General features: G+C 42.7%; 1 protein-coding gene across 1 annotated transcript; it reads left to right on the top strand.

The window, feature by feature from the left end:
• The first annotated feature begins 12,962 nt into the window (after window positions 1-12,962).
• Window positions 12,963-20,424, top strand: LOC129842224 (B-cell receptor CD22-like). The gene is made up of 10 exons (XM_055910681.1): window positions 12,963-13,045; window positions 16,398-16,475; window positions 16,725-17,069; window positions 17,276-17,497; window positions 17,693-17,962; window positions 18,108-18,371; window positions 18,477-18,740; window positions 18,947-19,019; window positions 19,349-19,388; window positions 19,596-20,424. The coding sequence occupies exons 2-10, from the start codon at window positions 16,421-16,423 to the stop codon at window positions 19,605-19,607; spliced, it is 1,545 nt and encodes a 514-aa protein (XP_055766656.1). The 5' UTR covers window positions 12,963-13,045; window positions 16,398-16,420; the 3' UTR covers window positions 19,608-20,424.
• Window positions 20,425-22,001: the final 1,577 nt, after the last annotated feature.

Genomic DNA, 22,001 nt, shown 5'->3' with positions numbered 1-22,001 from the left:
CTATAGACTGTTTTCTATCCAATAATAATAATAATATGCATATTGTACGATCAAGGATTTTGTGGGAAGCCGTTTAAAAAATTAGCCACATTAGCATAAATAGTCTAAACAGCGCCCCCATCCCCAACAGGTTAAGGTATTTGTCTATTAGCTAACCACAATAGCAAAAGACTCAACCGCATATTTTCACAATTTTTTTACCGCATAGGTAGCTATCACAAAACCGACCAAATAGAGATAATTAGTCACTAACCAAGAAACAACTTCATCAGATGACAGTCTTATAACATGTTACACAATACATTAATGTTTTGTTCGAAAAATGTGCATATTTGAGGTATAAATCCTAGTTTTACATTGCAGCTACAATCACAAATAGCACCGAAGCAGCCAGAATAATTACAGAGAGCAACGTGAAATACATAAACTCATCATAAAACATTTATGAAAAATACATGGTGTACAGCAAATGAAAGATAAACATCTTGTGAATCCAGCCAATATTTCCGATTTTCGAAGTGTTTTACAGCGAAAACACAATATAGCATTATATTAGCTTACCACAATAGCCAAACACACAAACGCATTTATTAGCAGCAAAAGGTAGCGATCGCAAAAACCAGCAAAAGATATAAAATTATTCACTAACCTTGACAAACTTCATCAGATGACAGTCTGTAACGATCGTCATATTCGTTCTCCTCCTCAGACGAGGAGGAGCATGGATCGGACCAACACGCAGCGAGGTATGTTGACATAATGATTTATTTAAACAAAGACGAAACACGAAGCACACTTTAAATTACAAAATAACAAAACGAACTAAACAGACCTGAACTTGAGAACTTACATGAAACGAAGAACGCACGAACAGGAACAGACTTAGACAAAACGAAACAGTCCCGTGTGGTAACATATACGGACACGGAAGACACCCACCCACAAACAAACAGTGAGAACAGCCTACCTTAAATATGGTTCTCAATCAGAGGAAACGTCAAACACCTGCCTCTAATTGAGAACTATATCAGGCAACACATTAAACCCAACATAGAAACACAACACATAGAATACCCACCCCAACTCACTCACTGACCAACTAAACACATACAAAAACAGAAAACAGGTCAGGAACGTGACACAGTCTTATAACATCATGTTACACAATACATATGTGTTTTGTTCGAAAATGTGCATATTTAGAGGTACAAATCGTGGTTTTACAATGTGAATACGTAGCCAAAATGCACAACATTCCCCCGGAGATATTTTGGACAGTCACCTAATCTAATCAAAGAACTCATCATAAACTTTACTAAAAAATACATGTTGTACAGCAAATGAAAGATACACTAGTTCTTAATGCAACCACTGTGTTAGATTTTTTTAAATAACTTTAGTACGACATACAGCTTGCGTTATTGCGAGACAGCGCCCGCTAAAAGGGAGGAAAATAGGACTACACATTTCACACAAAAATACAAAATAACATCATAAATGGTTCCTACTTTTGCTGAGCTTCCATCAGAATCTTGTACAAGGAGTCCTTTGTCCAGAATAAATCGTTGTTTGGTTTTAGAATGTCCTCTTCTCCTGTCGAATTAGCAACCTTAGCTAGCCATGTGGCGCGACCATGCCCAAATTCTCCTGACGCATAGAAAGGAAAATTCCAAAACTCGCAATAAACGTTGAATAAACTGATACAACTCGGTTTAAAAAAACTACTTTATGATGTTTTTAACACATATATCAAATAAAATCAGAGCCGGAGACATCCACCGTCTATACCGAACGCTTTTCAGAAGCCAATGCTGATGTCCTTCCCGCGCCTAGGTAGAGAAAGGAAATTCTGGTCACGTCATTCCAAGAGCTCTTGTTCGACCTCAGATCAAGCTAGACACCCCATTCCACCTTCCACTGCCTGTTGACATCTAGTGGAAGGCGTATGCAGTGCATGCAAATCCATAGAAATTCGGCAATTGAATAGGCAGGCCCTGGAACAGAGCATCGTTTTCAGATTTTTCACTTCCTGTCTGGAAGTTTGCTGCCAAATGAGTTCTGTTTTACTCACAGATATAATTCAAACAGTTTTAGAAACTTGAGTGTTTTCTATCCAATAGTAATAATAATATGCATATTGTACGATCTAGAATTGAGTACGAAGCAGTTTAATTTGGGCACGATTTTTTCCAAAGTGAAATTAGCTGTATTACAAAAGTAGTTTGACATCAATATATACAATTAACATTACAAGGAAAAAACATTGGTGGTTCTCTTCTCTTCGGACCAGGTTCTGTTATGGTTCTCCACAGGCCAGGTTCTGTGTTGATTCTCTTCAGTCCAGGTTCTGTGGTGGTTCTCTTAATTTCTCATAATCTGAGGGCTCAGCATCTAATCTAATCTGAGGGGCTGTGTTTACATTTACATTTACATTTAAGTCATTTAGCAGACGCTCTTATCCAGAGCTGTGACTTGGCTCATACCTAACATAATCGTTTGGTGTGCTTTCGTCGTAAAACCTTTCTGAAATCGGACACTTTGGCTGGATTTACAACAAGTGTATCTTTAACGCTACCATCCCACATACCCTAGAGGGGTTTATTTAACCAGGCAGGTTAGTTGAGAACAAGTTCTCATTTGCAACTGCGACTTGGCCAAGATAAAGCAAAGCAGTTCGACACACACAACAATACAGAATTACACATGGAATAAACAAACATACAATCAATAATACAGTAGAAAAAATCTGTATCTTCAACACCAGATGGCCCAAAGAACACCTCAGTGTCAGTCAGTCCCTCTGGTGAAATAGTGGAGGGCAGTTCAGTGACTCTGACCTGCAGCAGTGATGCCAATCCACCTGTGGACAAATACACCTGGTACAAGAAGAACGTAACAAAACCAAAAGCATCAGGACAGAGTTACAGCATCACTAACATCATCTCTGAGGACAGAGGATAATATTACTGTGAGGCCCAGAATGGAAGAGGGTCTATGAACTCTACAGCTCTGATGATCATTGTAGCAGGTAAAGTTACATCTTCAATACTTCAATACAAATTGACAGGTTTCAAACTGATCTTAATCATTGTGTTTTGACTGTTTACACTTTGGTTGATAATTATGTGTTGGCTTATGATGTCACAAGTCTTATAAGATCCCAAAATATTAACACGTATTGTGTTGATATTCTTTAATATGTTAGATTTTAGATTATAAGACATGCCATGTACTCATATCGTCCATTTGATCTTTTAGGGAAACAGACCTCAGTTTTGACTGCAGCTGTAGGAATCATAGTAGTTTTTCTGGTTCTCATCCTCTGTCTCTCTGGACTCATGTGTTTCAGGTAAGTGAGATTGCATATCTTTTATATAATTGCACTTTAGGAACTTCATTGATTAATTGATTGATATATTCGTACATTCATTCATGTGTAAAACAGGAAGAAGAACTCCAAACCCACCTCCAACACAAGAGACACAGCAGATGATGGACAGGTGAGTCTGTTGGAATCAGAAGATGACTGTGATTAATGTGTATTCTTTGTGGGACATTTCCACTCCTCATGTTGTCTGTTCTTTCTCTCCATCAGGGAGACTCTAGTCCTGTGTATGACAATGGCTCAAGCATGGCCATGCCCCCTACTGCAGCACAGACAGCGAACACAGACGACCAGGATGACATTCACTATGCCAGCGTCCACTGCTCTCGCTCCAAAAACCAGGAAGTGCCTCTGTACTCCACCGTCCATTTGCCTCAACCACAGAAACAAGACGAAGATGTCCAATGCGCTGCTGTGGAATTCAACCGCCTCGGTGCTGCCACCCAGTGAGCATATTCTGCCATTACAACAACATAGAGTCAATCCTAGAACATTGTGAACACAGCATTAAATGAGAAGTTTGCTTGTTTACAACCAAATCTGGATGTCCAGTACACTGCTGTGAATGCTTTAGACAGCTCTCTTCAGGGGGCAAAATCAACAAAAAAATACCCCAGCTATTATCACCTTGGCTGCAGTAGGTTCATTCACCTCAGTCCATCTACAAATACATATCCTATTAGCTATACAGTTGTATGGTTATACCCCTGAAAGGGAGGACATATGGGAAATGATTCACACTGACACACTAATCAGAGAAAAAACAAAATCGTATGACATTTTTAGAACTTTATTGTGTGCATGTTGATAGTATTATAATGTAGGACTACAGGGACGATAGGTGCTGTGGAGATGTTCATATTGAAACATATTTTTTTAAGTTCCTAAATTGTTTGATTAGAGTACAGATTTTGTTAGGGGAACCCACATGGGGCCCCGACCCCAAGTTTGGGAACATCTGTAAAAACGTATCCCTCTGCGTCCTCTCTCTCTGTCGCCTCTACTTCTTCCTGCATTGCAGCCTGCCTCAGCCTCTCCACTGAGTGCCACATCACTATCTCTCAGTAGCCTACTCTCTGTAAAGGACTTAGTAGTGTATTTGTTGCTCCTGCTGAGGTAGGCTCCGTTTAACATTAGCTTCTTACTTCATCCTTCTAGCTGGCTAAGTAACACTAACCAGAACCCTTCAATGTTACTGCAATAGAAGTCTCTGCCGGCAGCTATCCTCCAACCTGACTGACTGACTTACAGTATGAATCTATAAGAGACTATTTACCAGTTGTGCACTCATTCTCTGAGAGTGATTTCTTTGTTCGGGGGATGTCTTTAGAAATGGCAGGAGTCGCGGAAAGGTTAAAAAATAATGCCTTTTGTCCGGCATCTCGCAAACACACTGTTTTCACTGAGTTCTAAATGGTACCCTATTCCCTATTTAGTGCACTACTTTTGATCTGAGCCCTATAGGGCCTGGTCAAAGGTAGTTTACTATAAAGGGTACAGGGTGCCACCATTTGGGATGCAGGTTTGTTTAATTTCTGTTTCTCTCTCCTCAGACCTGCAGCAGCACAAGCAGCTGAGGAGGACCCCTCTGAAATCTACAGTACAGTCAACAAACCCAGAACCAAGAAGACCTGAACACAACAAACCCAGAAACAAGAAGACCTGAACAGAACAAGTTTGACAAAAAGCTTGTATTTCTGGACCCATATATTCAAACTATGTGACATAAGGCCTGAGAGGTTGTGGAATATTGGCCATTATAAACTGGGTGGTTTGGGCCATGAATGCTGATTGGCTGAAAGGCGTGGTATATCAGACCGTATACCATGGGGATGACAGAAAATGACTCTATTGGTCTAATTACATTGGTCACCAGTTTATAGTAGCAATAAAGTATTTGTGCGTCATACACGTGGTATTTTATCTTATATACAGTACACACTTCTGAAATGCTGGTTCAGCCAATCAACTTCCAGGAACCATTAAGTTCATGTTTTAAGTATCCCTATATTTCTGTTATTACGGGGCTATCACTCTGTCAGGAGTGAGTCTGCATGGGGAGTCCTGCTGTTGATGGACCTAGCCTGGAGTGTAATGGCTACCTTGTACTGTGTTCATACGGTGAAGTAAACTTTGTTCAACTGGAGCCTTGTTGTTGTGTCATTTTGAGTTAACACAAACGACCCAGTTTATGTATGTAATAATATCTGCCGTCTAGCAGACACTTTTATCCAAATTATTCACACAGTCATTACAGTCATGTGTGCATAAGTCTTTCATATGGGAAGTCCCAGCAGGAATGGAACCCATGTTCCATGCAATTTCTTTTATTATGTTATATGCCTGAAACAATCATCAAACTTGTGAGACTATATGAAGGCTGACAACAATAGTTATTGTATTTCTATTCAATGTTATTTCGTCATATGTTACTATTATATGATACAGATAGTAAAAGTTTGCTTGATTTTTTTATATGTATTTTTAATTGCTTTATTGACAAAGTTATGGCATAATTGTACAGTGACTACAGTACAGACAGTAACTACAGTACAGACAGTAACTACAGTACAGACAGTAACTACAGTACAGACAGTAACTACAGTACAGACAGTAACTACAGTACAGACAGTAACTACAGTACAGACAGTAACTACAGTACAGACAGTAACTACAGTACAGACAGTAACTACAGTACAGACAGTAACTACAGTACAGACAGTAACTACAGTACAGACAGTAACTACAGTACAGACAGTAACTACAGTACAGACAGTAACTACAGTGCATACAGTAATTACAGTGCATACAGTAATTACAGTACATACAGTAATTACAGTACATACAGTAACTACAGTGCATACAGTAACTACAGTGCATACAGTGACTACAATACATACAGTAACTACAGTGCATACAGTGACTACAGTACATACAGTAACTACAGTGCATACAGTGACTACAGTACATACAGTAACGACAGTACATACAGTGACGATAGTACATACAGTAACGACAGTACATACAGTGACTACAGTATATACAGTAACTACAGTGCATACAGTGACTACAGTGCATACAGTGACTACAGTACATACAGTGACTACAGTACATACAGTAACTACAGTACATACAGTGAGATTAAAGCTTGATTTAAAGCCTTTTGTCCTTAGAAGAATAACAGTCCAAAATGTTGTCTAACTAGTAGTTAAAGAATAGGTTACTTCATTGTTTAGTGAGAATGTGACGTCACATAGAATGAGTGCTATGGTCTCCAACATGGCGTGGCTCTTGACCCCCTAACTGTTGACCAAGGTCCTAGGTCAAGGTCCTAGGGGTGGATGGGAGAGAGGAGATCCCTTGGAGATGTGTCTTTTACCCCCCTGACAGCCCCACTGAGTCTGTTTTTGGGATAGAGCTGGGGGGGGGGGGGGGGGGGCAGTGGAGGTCAATATGGGCGACCCTTCTGTTAGGCCACACCCACAGGAAGTGTCACTGAATGATGTTGTTGAACAGATGCATGGGCTGCGGTTCAAACTCATAAAAGACACACCTACGTCCACTTACCCTCGCCTTATGCCCTTGGGGAATCCCCGTCGCCATCTTGGAGGGCGGTCCAAATGATTAGCCAAGCAAGGGAAGTTTACAACGTAAGCCCCTCAGCCCTCGTTTTTAGTTGAGATTGCAAGTGTACAATTATGTCAACTTGCAAAACCTCATGCACCGTCCAGATATGACAGAGGGAGGAAGAGGAGAACAATGAATACAAAGATTAAAGAAGTGGGTGAGGGACTGTCTCCCTACTTTAAAAGGGAACAGGAGGCTTGGATAGAATGGGGTGTTGGGGGGTGTCACCCCTTTTGTAGTCCTCTGGCACACAGCACAGACAGCATACTGGACACACAGTATGAGTGTGTGAAGTGTCAAAGCGAAGAGGAGTGCTCCTCTGATTTCCTTCCCCCTCTCCCTCGGCCTGAGCTGTGAAGCATGTCATCATTGATGCCATATGATGGAGATGATGTCATCATTAGAATCTTGAGGGGGGCGTTTCCCAGGCAACTGCCTCTACAACAACCATGTTGTAGACACCAAAGGCGGGTCATTTCAGGGTTTGTCCCCCCCTTTGATACAGCTGATGATGAGTGTACATTGAATGTGTTTGTAGAATAGAATGAATGACATCATGGAACTGTGTCACAATGGCGTGTATAAGTGGCAGAGGAAGTCAGGCGCAGGAGAGTCAAATAGAGTGTAGAATGGAGTACTTTAATTAAAGTCCTAGTAATCTGCTCCATAACACTCACTTAAAAAATATAAAACAAATCTGGGTACGAAGACCCGTCGCACACCTATACACAATTAACACAACACATGACAACGAACAATCTCTGACAAACACATCAAGGGAAACAGAGGGTTAAATACACAACAGGTAATGAATGGGATTGACAACAGGTGTGTGGGAAGACAAGACAAAACCAATGGAAAATGAAAAATGGATCGATGATGACTAGAAGACCGGTGAAGTCGACCGCCGAACACCGCCCGGACAAGGAGAGGCAACGACTTCGGCAGAAGTCGTGACATTACCCCCCCCTGACGCGCGGCTCCAGCAGCGCGTCGACACCGGCCTCGGGGACGACCCGGAGGGCGAGGTGCAGGGCGATCCGGATGGAGGCGGTGGAATTCTTTTAACATAGAAGGATCTAAAACGTCCTCCACCGGAACCCAGCATCTCTCCTCCGGCCCGTACCCCTCCCAGTCCACGAGGTACTGAAGGCCCCTCGCCCGACGTCTCGAATCCAAAATGGATCGAATAGCGTACGCCGGGACCCCCTCGATATCTAGAGGAGGCGGAGGAACTTCACGCACTTCAGCCTCCTGGAGAGGGCCAGCCACCACCGGCCTGAGGAGAGACACATGGAACGAGGGGTTAATACGGTAATTAATGGGCAGTTGTAATCTATAACATACCTCGTTCACTCTCCTCAGGACTTTAAACGGCCCCACAAACCGCGGACACAGCTTCCGGCAGAGCAGGCGGAGGGGCAGGTTTCGGGTCGAGAGCCAGACCCTGTCCCCTGGTACGAACACCGGGGCCTCACTGCGGCGACGGTCTGCGCCAATTTTCTGGCGCCTTATGGCACGCTGAAGGTGGACGTGGGCTGCCTCCCAAGTTTCCTCAGCGTGCCGAAACCAATTGTCCACCGCAGGAGCTTCGGTCTGACTATGATGCCAAGGAGCCAGAACCGGCTGATACCCTAATACACATTGAAAAGGGGTAAGGTTAGTGGAGGAGTGACGTAGCGAGTTCTGGGCTATCTCTGCCCAGGGCACGAACTTCGCCCACTCCCCTGGCCGGTCCTGGCAATAGGACCGCAGAAACCTGCCCACATCCTGGTTAACTCTCTCCACCTGCCCATTACTCTCGGGGTGAAAACCTGAGGTAAGACTAACCGAGATCCCCAGACGTTCCATGAACGCCTTCCAGACCCTTGACGTGAACTGGGGACCCCGATCAGACACTATATCCTCAGGCACCCCATAATGCCGGAAAACATGTGTAAACAGAGCCTCCGCAGTTTGTAAGGCCGTAGGGAGACCGGGCAAAGGGAGAAGACGACAGGACTTAGAGAACCGATCCACAACGACCAGGATCGTGGTGTAACCCTGTGAAGGTGGAAGATCAGTCACAAAATCCACTGACAGGTGCGACCACGGCCGTTGAGGAACGGGTAAAGGTAAAAGCTTACCTCTAGGCAGGTGTCTAGGAGCCTTGCACTGGGCGCACACCGAACAGGAGGAAACATAAATCCTCACGTCCTTAGCTAAAGTGGGCCACCAGTACCTCCCATCAAGACAGCGCATCGTCCGACCTATCCCAGGATGACCAGAGGAGGGTGATGTGTGAGCCCAATAGATCAATCGGTCGCGGACAGCAGACGGAACGTACAGACGACCAGCTGGACACTCAGGAGGAGAGGGCTCTGCACGTGACGCCCGCTCAATGTCCGCGTCCAGCTCCCACACTACTGGCGCCACCAAACACGACTCTGGGAGTATGGGAGTGGGATCCATGGGTCGCTCCTCTGTGTCATACAGCCGAGACAATGCGTCTGCCTTGACGTTCTGGGAGCCTGGTCTGTAAGTAAGCGTAAACACAAAACGAGTGAAAAACATGGCCCACCTTGCCTGGCGAGGATTTAGTCTCTTCGCCTGCCGGATGTACTCCAGATTGCGGTGGTCAGTCCAGATGAGAAAAGGGTGATTAGCCCCCTCAAGCCAATGCCTCCACATCTTCAAGGCTTTTACGACAGCTAACAGCTCTCGGTCCCCCACATCATAGTTACGTTCCGCCGGGCTGAGCTTCTTCGAAAAGAAAGCACAGGGGCGAAGCTTCGGTGGCACACCCGAACGCTGAGAGAGCACTGCTCCTATCCCAGCTTCGGATGCGTCCACCTCTACTATGAATGGCAAAGAGGGATCCGGATGAGCCAACACAGGCGCCGAGGTAAACAGAGCCTTCAGTTTACCAAAAGCCCTATTCGCCTCGGCCGACCACTGCAAGCGCACCGGTCCCCCCTTTAGCAGTGAGGTAATGGGAGCTGCAACCTGACCAAAACCCCGGATAAATCTCCGGTAGTAATTGGCAAACCCTAAAAAACGCTGCACCTCCTTAACCGTGGTTGGAGTCGGCCAATTACGCACGGCTGTAATGCGGTCGCTCTCCATTTCCACTCCTGAAGTGGAAATCTGATGCCCTAGGAAGGAGATGGATTGTTGGAAGAACAAGCATTTCTCAGCCTTGACATATAAATCATGCTCCAACAGGCGACCAAGCACCCTGCGCACCAAGGACACATGCTCAGCGCGTGTAGCAGAGTATATCAAAATATCATCGACATACACCACTACACCCTGCCCGTTCAGGTCCCTGAAGATCTCATCTACAAACGATTGGAAGACTGATGGAGCATTCATCAACCCATATGGCATGACCAGGTACTCATAATGACCTGAGGTGGTGCTAAATGCCGTCTTCCACTCATCACCCCTCCTAATACGCACCAGATTGTACGCACTCCTGAGATCCAATTTTGTGAAGAAGCGGGCCCCGCGCATTGACTCCATTACTGTATTGATCAAAGGTAGCGGGTAACTATATTTTACCGTGATTTTATTAAGGTCTCGATAATCAATGCACGGGCGTAAACCGCCATCCTTCTTCTTCACAAAAAAGAAACTCGAAGAGGCGGGTGAAATGGATGGCTTAATGAACCCCTGACGCAGGGATTCAGAGATATAATTATCCATAGCCACTGTCTCCGCTTGCGACAGAGGATACACATGACTCCTGGGATATGCAGCGTCTACCAGGAGATCTATCGCACAATCCCCCTGTCGATGGGGTGATAATTGAGTCGCCTTCTTTTTACAGAAGGCGAGTGCCAAATCGGCATATTCAGGGGGAATGCGCACGGTGGAGACCTGGTCTGGACTTTCCACCGTAGTAGCACCAACGGAAACCCCTAAACACCTACCTGAGCACTCTCGCGACCACCCCGTGAGAGCCCTCTGTGGCCAAGAAACAGTGGGGTTATGACACGCTAACCAGGGTAGACCTAGCACCACAGAATACGCAGGGGAATCAATAAGGAAAAGACTAATCTTCTCCTTGTGACCCTCCTGCGTTATCATATTCAACGGTGCAGTGACCTCCCTGATAAAACCTGACCCTAATGGTCGACTATCTAAGGCATGAATAGGAACAGGCATATCCACAGACACAATAGGAAGCCCTAAACTATGAGCTAAATTTTTATTAATGAAATTTCCAGCCGCGCCTGAATCTACTAGCGCCTTATACTGGGACTGCAGGGAAAAATCCGGAAAAGTGACAGAGACAAACATAAGTGCAACAGAGGGCTCTGGATGAGAATGGTGCCTACTCACCTGGGGTGATGCCAGAGTGCCCTGCCTGCCTTCTCTATTCCCAGAGGAACCAACCCGGCACCGATCAGCAGTGTGATCTCTGCGATCATAGATGGTGCTCGAGCGGGTACCCCCTCCGGTCTCCCTGCGCACCATCCCTCCCAATTCCATAGGTTCGGGAGAGAGAGTGCGGGAGGATGGAACAACCAGACCCCGATCTAGACGTCCCCGAGTAGCCAGCATGTTGTCCAGCCTGATGGACATATCCACCAGTTGGTCGAAGTTGAGGGTGGTGTCTCTACAGGCCAGCTCCCGACGGACGTCCTCGCGTAGATTACAACGGTAGTGGTTGATCAGGGCCCTGTCGCTCCATCCAGCGCCGGCAGCCAAAGTCCTAAACTCCAACGCGAACTCCTGAGCACTCCTCTTCCCCTGCCTCAGATGATAGAGGAGCTCACCTGCTGCTCTGCCTTCGGATGGGTGGTCGAATACCTTCCGGAAATGGCAGATGAGCTCCTCAAAATGGTCCAACGCCTTATCCTCTCCACACACAGCGTTGGCCCACTCCAGGGCTTTCCCGGTAAGGCAGGAGATGAGGGCGAAGCTTTTCTCACGGTCTGATGGTACTGGAGAGACCGTGGCCAGATACAAGTTCAGTTTTAGGAGAAAACCCTGGCAGCTGGCAGTATCTCCATTGTATCCCGTGGGTAGGGATAACTGGATCCTGTTCTGTTCCGGAGGGGAAAAAACGTTTGAAGGAATTCCAGGGGGTGGTGGAGGTACTGGACACGCTCCCTGTCTCTCCCAGCGATCCATACTCTGGACAATGCGATCCATGGCAGCGCACAGACTGTCAATCTCCGCCGCGTGTTCCAGGACGCGTTCCTCAACCTCCATTAGTGAAGTGCTTCCTCCTGCTGACTTCATTTTTTATGGTCAGAGATTCTGTCACAATGGCGTGTATAAGTGGCAGAGGAAGTCAGGCGCAGGAGAGTCAAATAGAGTGTAGAATGGAGTACTTTAATTAAAGTCCTAGTAATCTGCTCCATAACACTCACTTAAAAAATATAAAACAAATCTGGGTACGAAGACCCGTCGCACACCTATACACAATTAACACAACACATGACAACGAACAATCTCTGACAAACACATGAAGGGAAACAGAGGGTTAAATACACAACAGGTAATGAATGGGATTGACAACAGGTGTGTGGGAAGACAAGACAAAACCAATGGAAAATGAAAAATGGATCGATGATGACTAGAAGACCGGTGAAGTCGACCGCCGAACACCGCCCGGACAAGGAGAGGCAACGACTTCGGCAGAAGTCGTGACAAACTGACCAAATGTAAATTGAACTTTGACCTGTTCCATGTAGAACTCAGAGGGACAAGGCAACACATTTTAAGATATTATAAACATTCCATATAGAATAGTCAACATATTGTTAACATGGTGCAGTATTTAAATAAAAGTGGAAATGGGGGACATTTTGTCCATTTTAGAAATGTAGGGCCAATTTTAATACAGTAACCTCCCTTTTCTGACATGTTGGTCCTCTTGCATATTAATGACTTAAAGAGGAAGGACAGTTCTGTATCAGCTACTTGTGTTCTGACTACTTTCAAAATGTTTCAATCACAGAACTGATACTTACTAGCAGTTGCCACTCATTACCAGTAAGTTGACTCACTGTACAAGACCTCTCCCCTTCACTTCACTCTGTAAGTACTCTTGACAATATCTTGAAATATAGTTTTGGGTAATTTGTTTTTAGTCATTAGTTTATATTCTTGAGGGTAATGTATCATTTTACTTATTGTTATGTTTTGAGCTGTGTTTTGGTTGTTACATCAGGGTCAGTATTCATAAAGTGTCTCAGTGTAGGAGTGTTAATCTACATAGGGATGAGATGATGATTGTAACATAGCAGTGTGTGTGTGTGTGTATGTGCGTGTGTGTGTGTGTGTATGTGCGTGTGTGTGTGTGTGTGTGTGTGTGTGTGTGTGTGTGTGTGTGTGTGTGTGTATGTATGTGTGTGTGTGTGTGTGTGTGTGTGTGTGTGTGTGTGTGTGTGTGTGTGTGTGTGTGTGTGTGTGTGTGTGTGTGTGTGTGTGTGTGTGTGTGTGTGTGTGTGTGTGTGTGTGTGTGTGTGTGTGAGAGTGAGAGAGAGACACAGTGGATTTATCTGAGTGCCTTTCAGGACCAGACTGATAGGGAGTAGGGTTGACATCTATACTGTGTAGGATGCGATTGTGTGTGTTGTTGTGGAAATTCTAATCAAGTGTGAGTGACTTTGTTGTTTCTTCAAACAATTGATAGGTTCTTGTTTTTCAGAGTGAATAACTCACGGACACTAGAGAAGCTTTAACAAAGTTGTTTTCTGCCCAAAGGTTCTGTACAGCTGCATTCAGACAACCCAACATTTCTCACATCACAGATATATACATCCCACTTAAGACACTCCTCCTTCTCTCCAACCCTTACATCTTATGGTTCTACAGGAAGAGGGTGACAAGATACTAAACCCTTATTACTCCCTTCAGGGGATCTGAACTCACCTCCTAACCTCAACCCCTCCTTCACCTAATACACAGATGTCCATCTGTCTCCCTTATAGCAATCCTTTGATCTCCTCCCGTCCAGCCAGCACATTCCACAGCCACTCTGTCTTTCTACAGATCTCACTCCTCACTCCTTTATATACTCTGTGTCTGATCTATCATGTCTTTAATATCTTAATGTTCAAAATGTTGAATCCAACACAATCAATCTTTATTTATTATTGCAATAAGGACCGGTTAACAGACACATCAATTGTATAGGTTAAGAGACCAACGAAGAAGAGTTGGGTGTCAGATTATATTAGAAAAGTACAGCCCCCCTTTGGGTGGTGTGACAAACAGAACAACAGCAGTGAGGAAGTACTGGTTGGTGACCTTAAAGGACTATGGAACTGAGAAACTGTGGTTGGCCTGTGCTGAGGTGCTTGTTAAGAAATGTTGTGCCCTTTCTCAATGCTCATTGTCTCTACACTGTTCTGAAAGAAACCAAAACCATTTGTCCTGCTCGTCTCTTACAGCTTAATTCAGTCAACTGCTAAATATGGAATAACAGCACTTTGTCTGTAAGTCCGAAACCAAGGCTCAGTCACGTAGACAAAGAGGAAGTGTTCTAGTAGAAGTGTTCTCATCAGTACATCATATGACTTTAGTTAAATGCAGAGATACACTAGATAAACATTATTACAGCCTTGAATTAAATGCATAGATACACTAAACATTATTATAGCAATTTGTGATGCAATACAGTGCATGTGTGAGCCTTTGTGTGTGTGTGTGTGTGTGTGTGTGTGTGTGTGTGTGTGTGTGTGTGTGTGTGTGTGTGTGTGTGTGTGTGTGTGTGTGTGTGTGTGTGTGTGTGTGTGTGTGTGTGTGTGTGTGTGTGTGTGTGTACGCATGTGTGAGTGTTTGTGAGTCACTTGCTGTTTAGCCTCACAGCTTGGGGATAGGAGCTATCATTGAGCCTGGTGGTCAGTCTTTAGGCTGCTGTACAGCTCGACGGACCGTAGAGGATTGAACATATATCCTTCTATATCTGGGGTTCTGAGAATAAAACAGCTTCAGAACAATCAATGTAGAAATAAGTGTTTACAGTTCTACTGATCTGTTCAATAAGTGATTGTTGTTGTTGATTATTCTGATTGTGATGATGGTGGTGATGGTGATGATGATGACTCATCATACAGCATGTCATCTTAACCCTCCTCCTTTTGTGTTTGTTTCATGTTCATTCATTCTGTGTTCCCGCTCCAAAATGACCAACTCATTATAGCTGATTATAAATCCATAATAACACGTATATTATCACCTAATGTTGTGTTACATCTTTTTATCAACTTAAGTTCTTGTGAACATTACAAGTTTTGAACTTCTATTTGCTATTTATGGCCTGCAGGCCTCATTGACCAGAGCTCATACAACACGTTTTTGAGTAAAAATGCATAATGTATGGATTATTTTGACTATGACAAATACTCAGATGAAACATATTGTGCTATTTATCACAGACTACTTTGTGTCAAAGTTTAACAAGGACTCTCTCATCCTCACCAGTGGCATGATCAAAGATATGATCAAGAGCCTCACATACAGTATATCGTTTGGTCATTGTGATGCCACAGAATGAATTGTGAGCAAGGCCTCAAAAAAGCTTTATATACCAGAGCTACGAGAAAAGTTCTATATATTATCGAAACAATGTTGCGACTGTTTGTTAGAATGCCAACAGGTGTGGTTCCCATGGGGGAAAGATTCTATTGGCGAAAGATTCCCGTGGGGGTTGCCATGAAAACCAAGAAGGGGAGTGAGGTGTGTGTGTGTGTGTGTGTGTGTGTGTGTGTGTGTGTGTGTGTGTGTGTGTGTGTGTGTGTGTGTGTGTGTGTGTGTGTGTGTGTGTGTGTGTGTGTGTGTGTGTGTGTGTGTGTGTGTGTGTGTGTGTGTGTGTGTGTGTGTGTGCGCTCAAACAAACGCATGTGGGGGTCTGGGAGAGGAAGTGTGTCCATCTGATGAATGGGCATGTGCCTGAACTCCATTTTATACACTAATTGTAGTCTCACACATTCATTTCTCATTTTTATCTGGGAACACCACAGGTGTACAAAAGTTAAATAAAACACCCAAAATGTAATGAAAATCATCCAAATGTATTGTGTGTGTTCAGATGCCCTGTGTGGACAAAGTCATGGAAGCTTATGACAATCAGATTAAATGAACTACATTTTTTAGATAGAAAACTTGTACATCGGTCCAATTAGACCGGAACACAGCAGGAGTGTTAAATAGACAGATGTAGACAGAAATGCAACACATCACACACATTAAAAAAATAGTGATATAGACTAACAGACAGACAGTATTCACATAGACAACCATATAGCACAATACAACACAACACAATATGAGCCTGGTTCATTTTCAGTAATGAGGCCCTGTACCCCATTTACAGTTTCTATTTCAATGTATCAGGTGGAGTTATTCACCAGCTATAGAGTGAGTTGTTGTTTATGTTTCTAAGACTGCAGGGTGGGAGATGCAACAATGGCCTTGAGAACAGCAGGAAGTGTGTTGGTGGTCTTTCTCTGGTCTGTAGCAGGTATGGTCTCATTCATAACTTTTATTTGCTCTGTTTAATTAACAGACATTACTAAAAGGAGAAGAATCATAATGATATTCTGGTGTGTTCTTTAAATAGTTATCTTTCACACCTCACTGAGTGATGCTTATCTGTGTTTTCCATTCACACACAACTCAGCAACAAAGTGTTGACAAATCCTACTTTTACTGTGAGCCAATAGACCTGGGCTTAATTCTGATACCATTGTGTTTTGTGACTGTGTTATAGTGGTACTGGGTCAGGATGGCTGGAGTGTGACATACACCACTCAGAGTATCTGTGCCTTGAAGGGGTCAACAGTGAACATGTCCTGCTCTTACACATATCCCAGTGGTACAGTCACAACAACCCTCTGGTTCACTAAAATTGATGCTGAGGGGAATCCTGTTAGTCTGAGTGATGACCCAGACTATAAAGGTCATGTGACGTATCATAGAGATAACAAGAATAACTGCACTCTGACAATCACAGACCTGAGAGAGAGTGACGCAGCTACGTACTGGTTCAGATTTATAACAGATCAGACTGGAGGGAAATATTCTGGTGATCCTGGAATCACTCTGTCTGTCACAGGTAAAGTTGCGTTCAATATAGCTAAACTGTTGAATTACATTTAGTTCAGGGAAATTGTTTTTGGTTTTGTATTTATGAAATACAAAATAATATGATACTATGTCTATATAGCAATTGTAATGTCTTTATTGATCTGTTTGAGAATGTATTGTATCATGTGATGACACTAGACAACAGGTGATTCAGGTTGATGTTGTCTACTCCAGATGTGCAGGTGAAGGTGACTCCTTATTCACAGATTTCAAAATGGAAGACACTGACCTGTAGCACCACCAACTGTCCTCTGACGGGTAACCCCCCCTACATCTGGTACAAGAACGGACAGATAGTAACTGAGAATACTTCCCCCTATTCAGTCCTCCCTAATGCTGTAGACAGCTACTACTGTGCTGTAAAAGGCCATGAGGATCTCAGCTCTCCTGCAGTGTGTGAGTACAGTACAATAGTACAGTATTCTACTTAGCAAGTATCATGAATTCAGGCAAAATAGACATGTCTTACTTTATCAATCATTACAGAACAAAAATGCTTTTTTTACTCATTGTCTAAATTACTTTAAGTTATTATAATTATTATGAAAGTATTGTGAATTACCACTTTGGGATATTCATATTTTACATCAGATAAACCAAAGAACACCTCAGTGTCAGTCAGTCCCTCTGGTGAAATAGTGGAGGGCAGTTCAGTGAATCTGACCTGCAGCAGTGATGCCAACCCACCTGTGCAGAGTTACACCTGGTGGTACAAGAAGAATGGAGGTGACTATCAGAGTATGACAGGACCACAGCATGTCTTCAATCAAATCCAGTCATCTGACAGTGGAGAGTACTACTGTGAGTCCCAGAATGAGATGGGGACAGACAGGTCTAGGACCATAAACATGGATGTGAAGTGTGAGTAAAGTACAGCTCAGTGTTTGAATGCCTTAGTTAGAGTTTTAAATAGTTCTCTGATTTAACAGATTATACATGTTTGACATAACAGGTCATTTGTAAATAAACTACAGTCCTGACCCTCTGACAAATGATCCTTTACCAGATGGCCCAAAGAACAACTCAGTGTCAGTCAGTCCCTCTGGTGAAATAGTGGAGGACAGTTCAGTGACTCTGACCTGCAGCAGTGATGCCAACCCACCTGTGGACAAATACATCTGGTACAAGAAGAATGGATCTTCACTGACAGGATCTGAAAAGACATACAATTTCACGACCATCAGCTCTGGGGACAGAGGAGAATACTACTGTGAGGCTGAGAATAAATATGGACGTCTCAATTCTTCTTCTGTGTCTGTGGACGTTCAATGTTAGTACACCTAACCTCATCTTTTGATCAGAGGATCACATTTAAATTCATATTCAAATCACAAGTAAAACACTATTTACAATGTTGTTACATATTATCCACCAGATGGCCCAAAGGACACCTCAGTGTCAGTCAGTCCCTCTGGTGGAATAGTGGAGGGCAGTTCAGTAATTCTGACCTGCAGCAGTGATGCCAACCCACCTGTGGACAAATACACCTGGTACTTTCAAAATGAGACTTTTCTAAATGGATTTGGAGAGATCTACAACATAAGTAACTTCCAGTCTAAGGACAATGGACATTACCACTGTGAGGCCTGGAATAGAAGAGGATCTAGGAACTCTACAGCTCTGATGATCTTTTTACCAGGTGAAGATTCATCTTATATATTTCAACACAAAATTACATTTCAAGCTAATATTAAGAATTATACTTTGGCTTATCATCTTTTGTAATAATTAAATAATGTAATAATTTGCAATGAGCACTTATCAAATATTGTATTATTGTCCTGCACTAAGTTTATTTAGAGATTATAACATGCCAGCACTCGTATCTTCCATATTTTAATTTAGAGAAACAAACATCAGAAATCATAGTGGTTGTTCTGGTTGTCATCCTCTGTCTCGTTTGCTGCATGTCGCTCAGGTGAGGAGAAAATGCATATTTTTATGATTAATACACCTTAGCACTCTGATCTGTTATTAACTCCATATTAACTAATTCATTCATTCTACATTTGCCTTTAAGTCATTTGGCAGATGCTCTTATCCAGAGCAACTTACAGTAGCAATTAGGGTTAAGTGCCTTGTACAAGAGGACATCGACAGATTTTGTTACTTAGTCGACTGGGAGAGTCGAACCATTTACAGTTTGGTTCCTGGCGCAACGATCTTAACCGCAAAATTGTATTGGTAACATAACACCTTCCACTAGAGGTCAGTAGAGAGCAGAATTCACTCTGTCCCTCTTTACAGGAAATGCACAGGAGGATGTGATTCCACAGCAAACACACAGGTGATTATATCAGTTACTTCTCAACCTTCGGCTCCACAGAGTGTCCATCCTGACCCAATCGTGTCATGAACACAGCTCTGAACACGATAACCATGTCCCCTGACTACGACACTCTGGCAGTAATTTAATATTATAAATTAATCTATGTATTTGTATTTTATACAGTATTGAGAATGTCCCTCCCTCTGCCTCTCTCTCGCTCCACAGAGTCCATCCTAACCCTAACAGTGACACGGACTGAAGAGAACCACCACATAACCTGGACTGAAGAGAACCACCACAGAACATGGACTGAAGAGAACCACTACAGAACATGGACTGTAGATCTTCAACACCAAACTAAAGGAAGGCCTTACACCTCTATTCTCCTGCTATCGTATTGCTATCATATCTAGAAGATTTTCCAGACCATTAGTAATGAAGAAAATGCTGGATTTGAACAATCATTCCTTGATATTATAATGATGTAGATTGATAATAAATGGGATAGATTATGCTTCTACTCTTTTCTGTGGGATTTTGCCATTTACAGTTTTTTTATAACATAAATAGCAATCTTTTCGTGTGTACATATTTGTTTACTATCCATAGTAAATATGCTCCAGATTTTTTTCTATGGGATTTTGCTATTTCCAGATTTTTTGAATACCTAATGTACTTTTCTCCGTGACTAATATGGATACTACTGTTAACAGCTTTTTAATGTGTATTGCTCTTGGACCAAGTTGCGCTTGATATGTTCAAATGATCTACTTTGTATTGCTGTCAGGCATTATTGCGCAATTGCCTTGATGAAAAATAATATTAATACCATAATCAAGCTGGTTTTATTGTCAAAGTATACATTATTACCTATTTTAGACACATTAGAATATGTATAGATAACAGGCTAAATTAGACTATATATGGTAACAGGCTACATTAGACTATATATAGATTACTGCACACATTGACTATATATAGATTACTGAATAATAATAATAATAAAATAATACTTATTTTCCACCATAATTTGCAAATAAATTCATAAAAACTCCTACAATGTGATTTTCTGGAATTTTTTTTCTCATGTTGTCTGTCATAGTTGAAGTGTACCTATGATGAAAATTACAGGCCTCTCTCATCTTTTTAAGTGGGAGAACTTGCACAATTGGTGGCTGACTAAATACTTTTTTGCCCCACTGTAGATAACAGGCTGCATTGCGCCTATGGAACCCTGACCTGTTCACCGGACGTGCTACCTGTCCCAGACCTGCTGCTTTCAACTCTCTAGAGACAGCAGGAGCGGTAGAGATACTCTAAATGATCGGCTATGAAAAGCCAACTGACATTTACTCCTGAGGTGCTGACCTGTTGCACCCTCAACAACCACCGTGATTATTATTATTTGACCCTGCTGGTCATCTATGAACATTTGAACATCTTGGCCATGTTCTGTTATAATCTCCACCCTGCGAAGCCAGAAGAGGACTGGCCACCCCTCATAGCCTGGTTCCTCTCTGGGTTTCTTCCTAGGTCCTGGCCTTTCTAGGGAGTTTTTCCTAGCCACCGTGCTTCTACACCTGCATTGCTTGCTGTTTGGGGTTTTAGGATGTGATTCTGTACAGCACTTTGAGATATCAGCTGATTTAAGAAGGGCTTAATAGATACATTTGATTTGATTGATTTGATTTAAAATTTGACAATTAGACCATATATGGATAACAGGCTACATTAGACTATATATGGATAACAGGCTACATTAGACTATATATGGATAACAGGCTACATTAGACTATATATAGATAACAGGCTACATTAGACTATATATGGATAACAGGCTACATTAGACTATATATGGATAACAGGCTACATTAGACTATATATGGATAACAGGCTACATTAGACTATATATGGATAACAGGCTACATTAGACTATATGTGGATAACAGGCTACATTAGACTATATATGGATAACAGGCTACATTAGACTATATATGAATAACAGGCTACTGTCGTGTCTTTGGCTATGCCGGATTATGACATGCTATTCTATAAAATCATTTATCTGTAATTAATATTACCTGATTACGCTAATCATGTAAATGTAATTAACTAGAAAGTCAGGGCACCACGAAATAATGTTTATAGAGCTGTTATCTTCCGAATAAACTCTTAAAGACCTGGTCATCTTTTACATAAATAGCAGTCAATATTCAATCGTCACCTTGTTTCAGTCTCATCTGAACATCGTAGAATTCCTGGTTATCTTCACGAACCCTGGCTAACAAGTTGAATCAGCAATACAAACTTTGGTTTAATTATTTATTTACTAAATACCTAACTAATCACACAGAATGGATCATACATTGATTACTAATTATGTCCTACAAGAAAACGTCCCTGGGAGACGGAACCTGTATGATGGCTGGTTACACAAAGAGAGGGGGTTGGGCTTGAATGAAAGCGCGGGAGGACAGAAGAACAAAGGGAGAAGCTATGCTGTCGTAAATACAGAATCTTATGCATTCCAAATAACCGGCCATTTGGAAAAGGAAAATGCAACAAATATTTGTTCTGAGCTGCGCCTCAATATGTTGGTTGTAGATGGAAGGCCGTGTTGCCCAACAGAGA

Source organism: Salvelinus fontinalis, unplaced genomic scaffold (assembly GCF_029448725.1).
Source record: "Salvelinus fontinalis isolate EN_2023a unplaced genomic scaffold, ASM2944872v1 scaffold_0023, whole genome shotgun sequence".
Taxonomy (NCBI): domain Eukaryota; kingdom Metazoa; phylum Chordata; class Actinopteri; order Salmoniformes; family Salmonidae; genus Salvelinus; species Salvelinus fontinalis.
This window is presented reverse-complemented; position numbering and strand designations above follow the sequence as displayed.

What these genes read in the sequence shown, in the direction of transcription:
- LOC129842224 (XM_055910681.1), top strand. Translation starts at nt 16,421, where the DNA reads ATGGCCTTGAGAACAGCAGGAAGTGTGTTGGTGGTCTTTCTCTGGTCT. An exon ending in CTTTCTCTGGTCTGTAGCAG is followed by an intron (nt 16,476 to 16,724) that starts GTATGGTCTCAT and finishes ACTGTGTTATAG; the next exon opens with TGGTACTGGGTCAGGATGGC. An exon ending in GTTTGCTGCATGTCGCTCAG is followed by an intron (nt 19,020 to 19,348) that starts GTGAGGAGAAAA and finishes CCCTCTTTACAG; the next exon opens with GAAATGCACAGGAGGATGTG.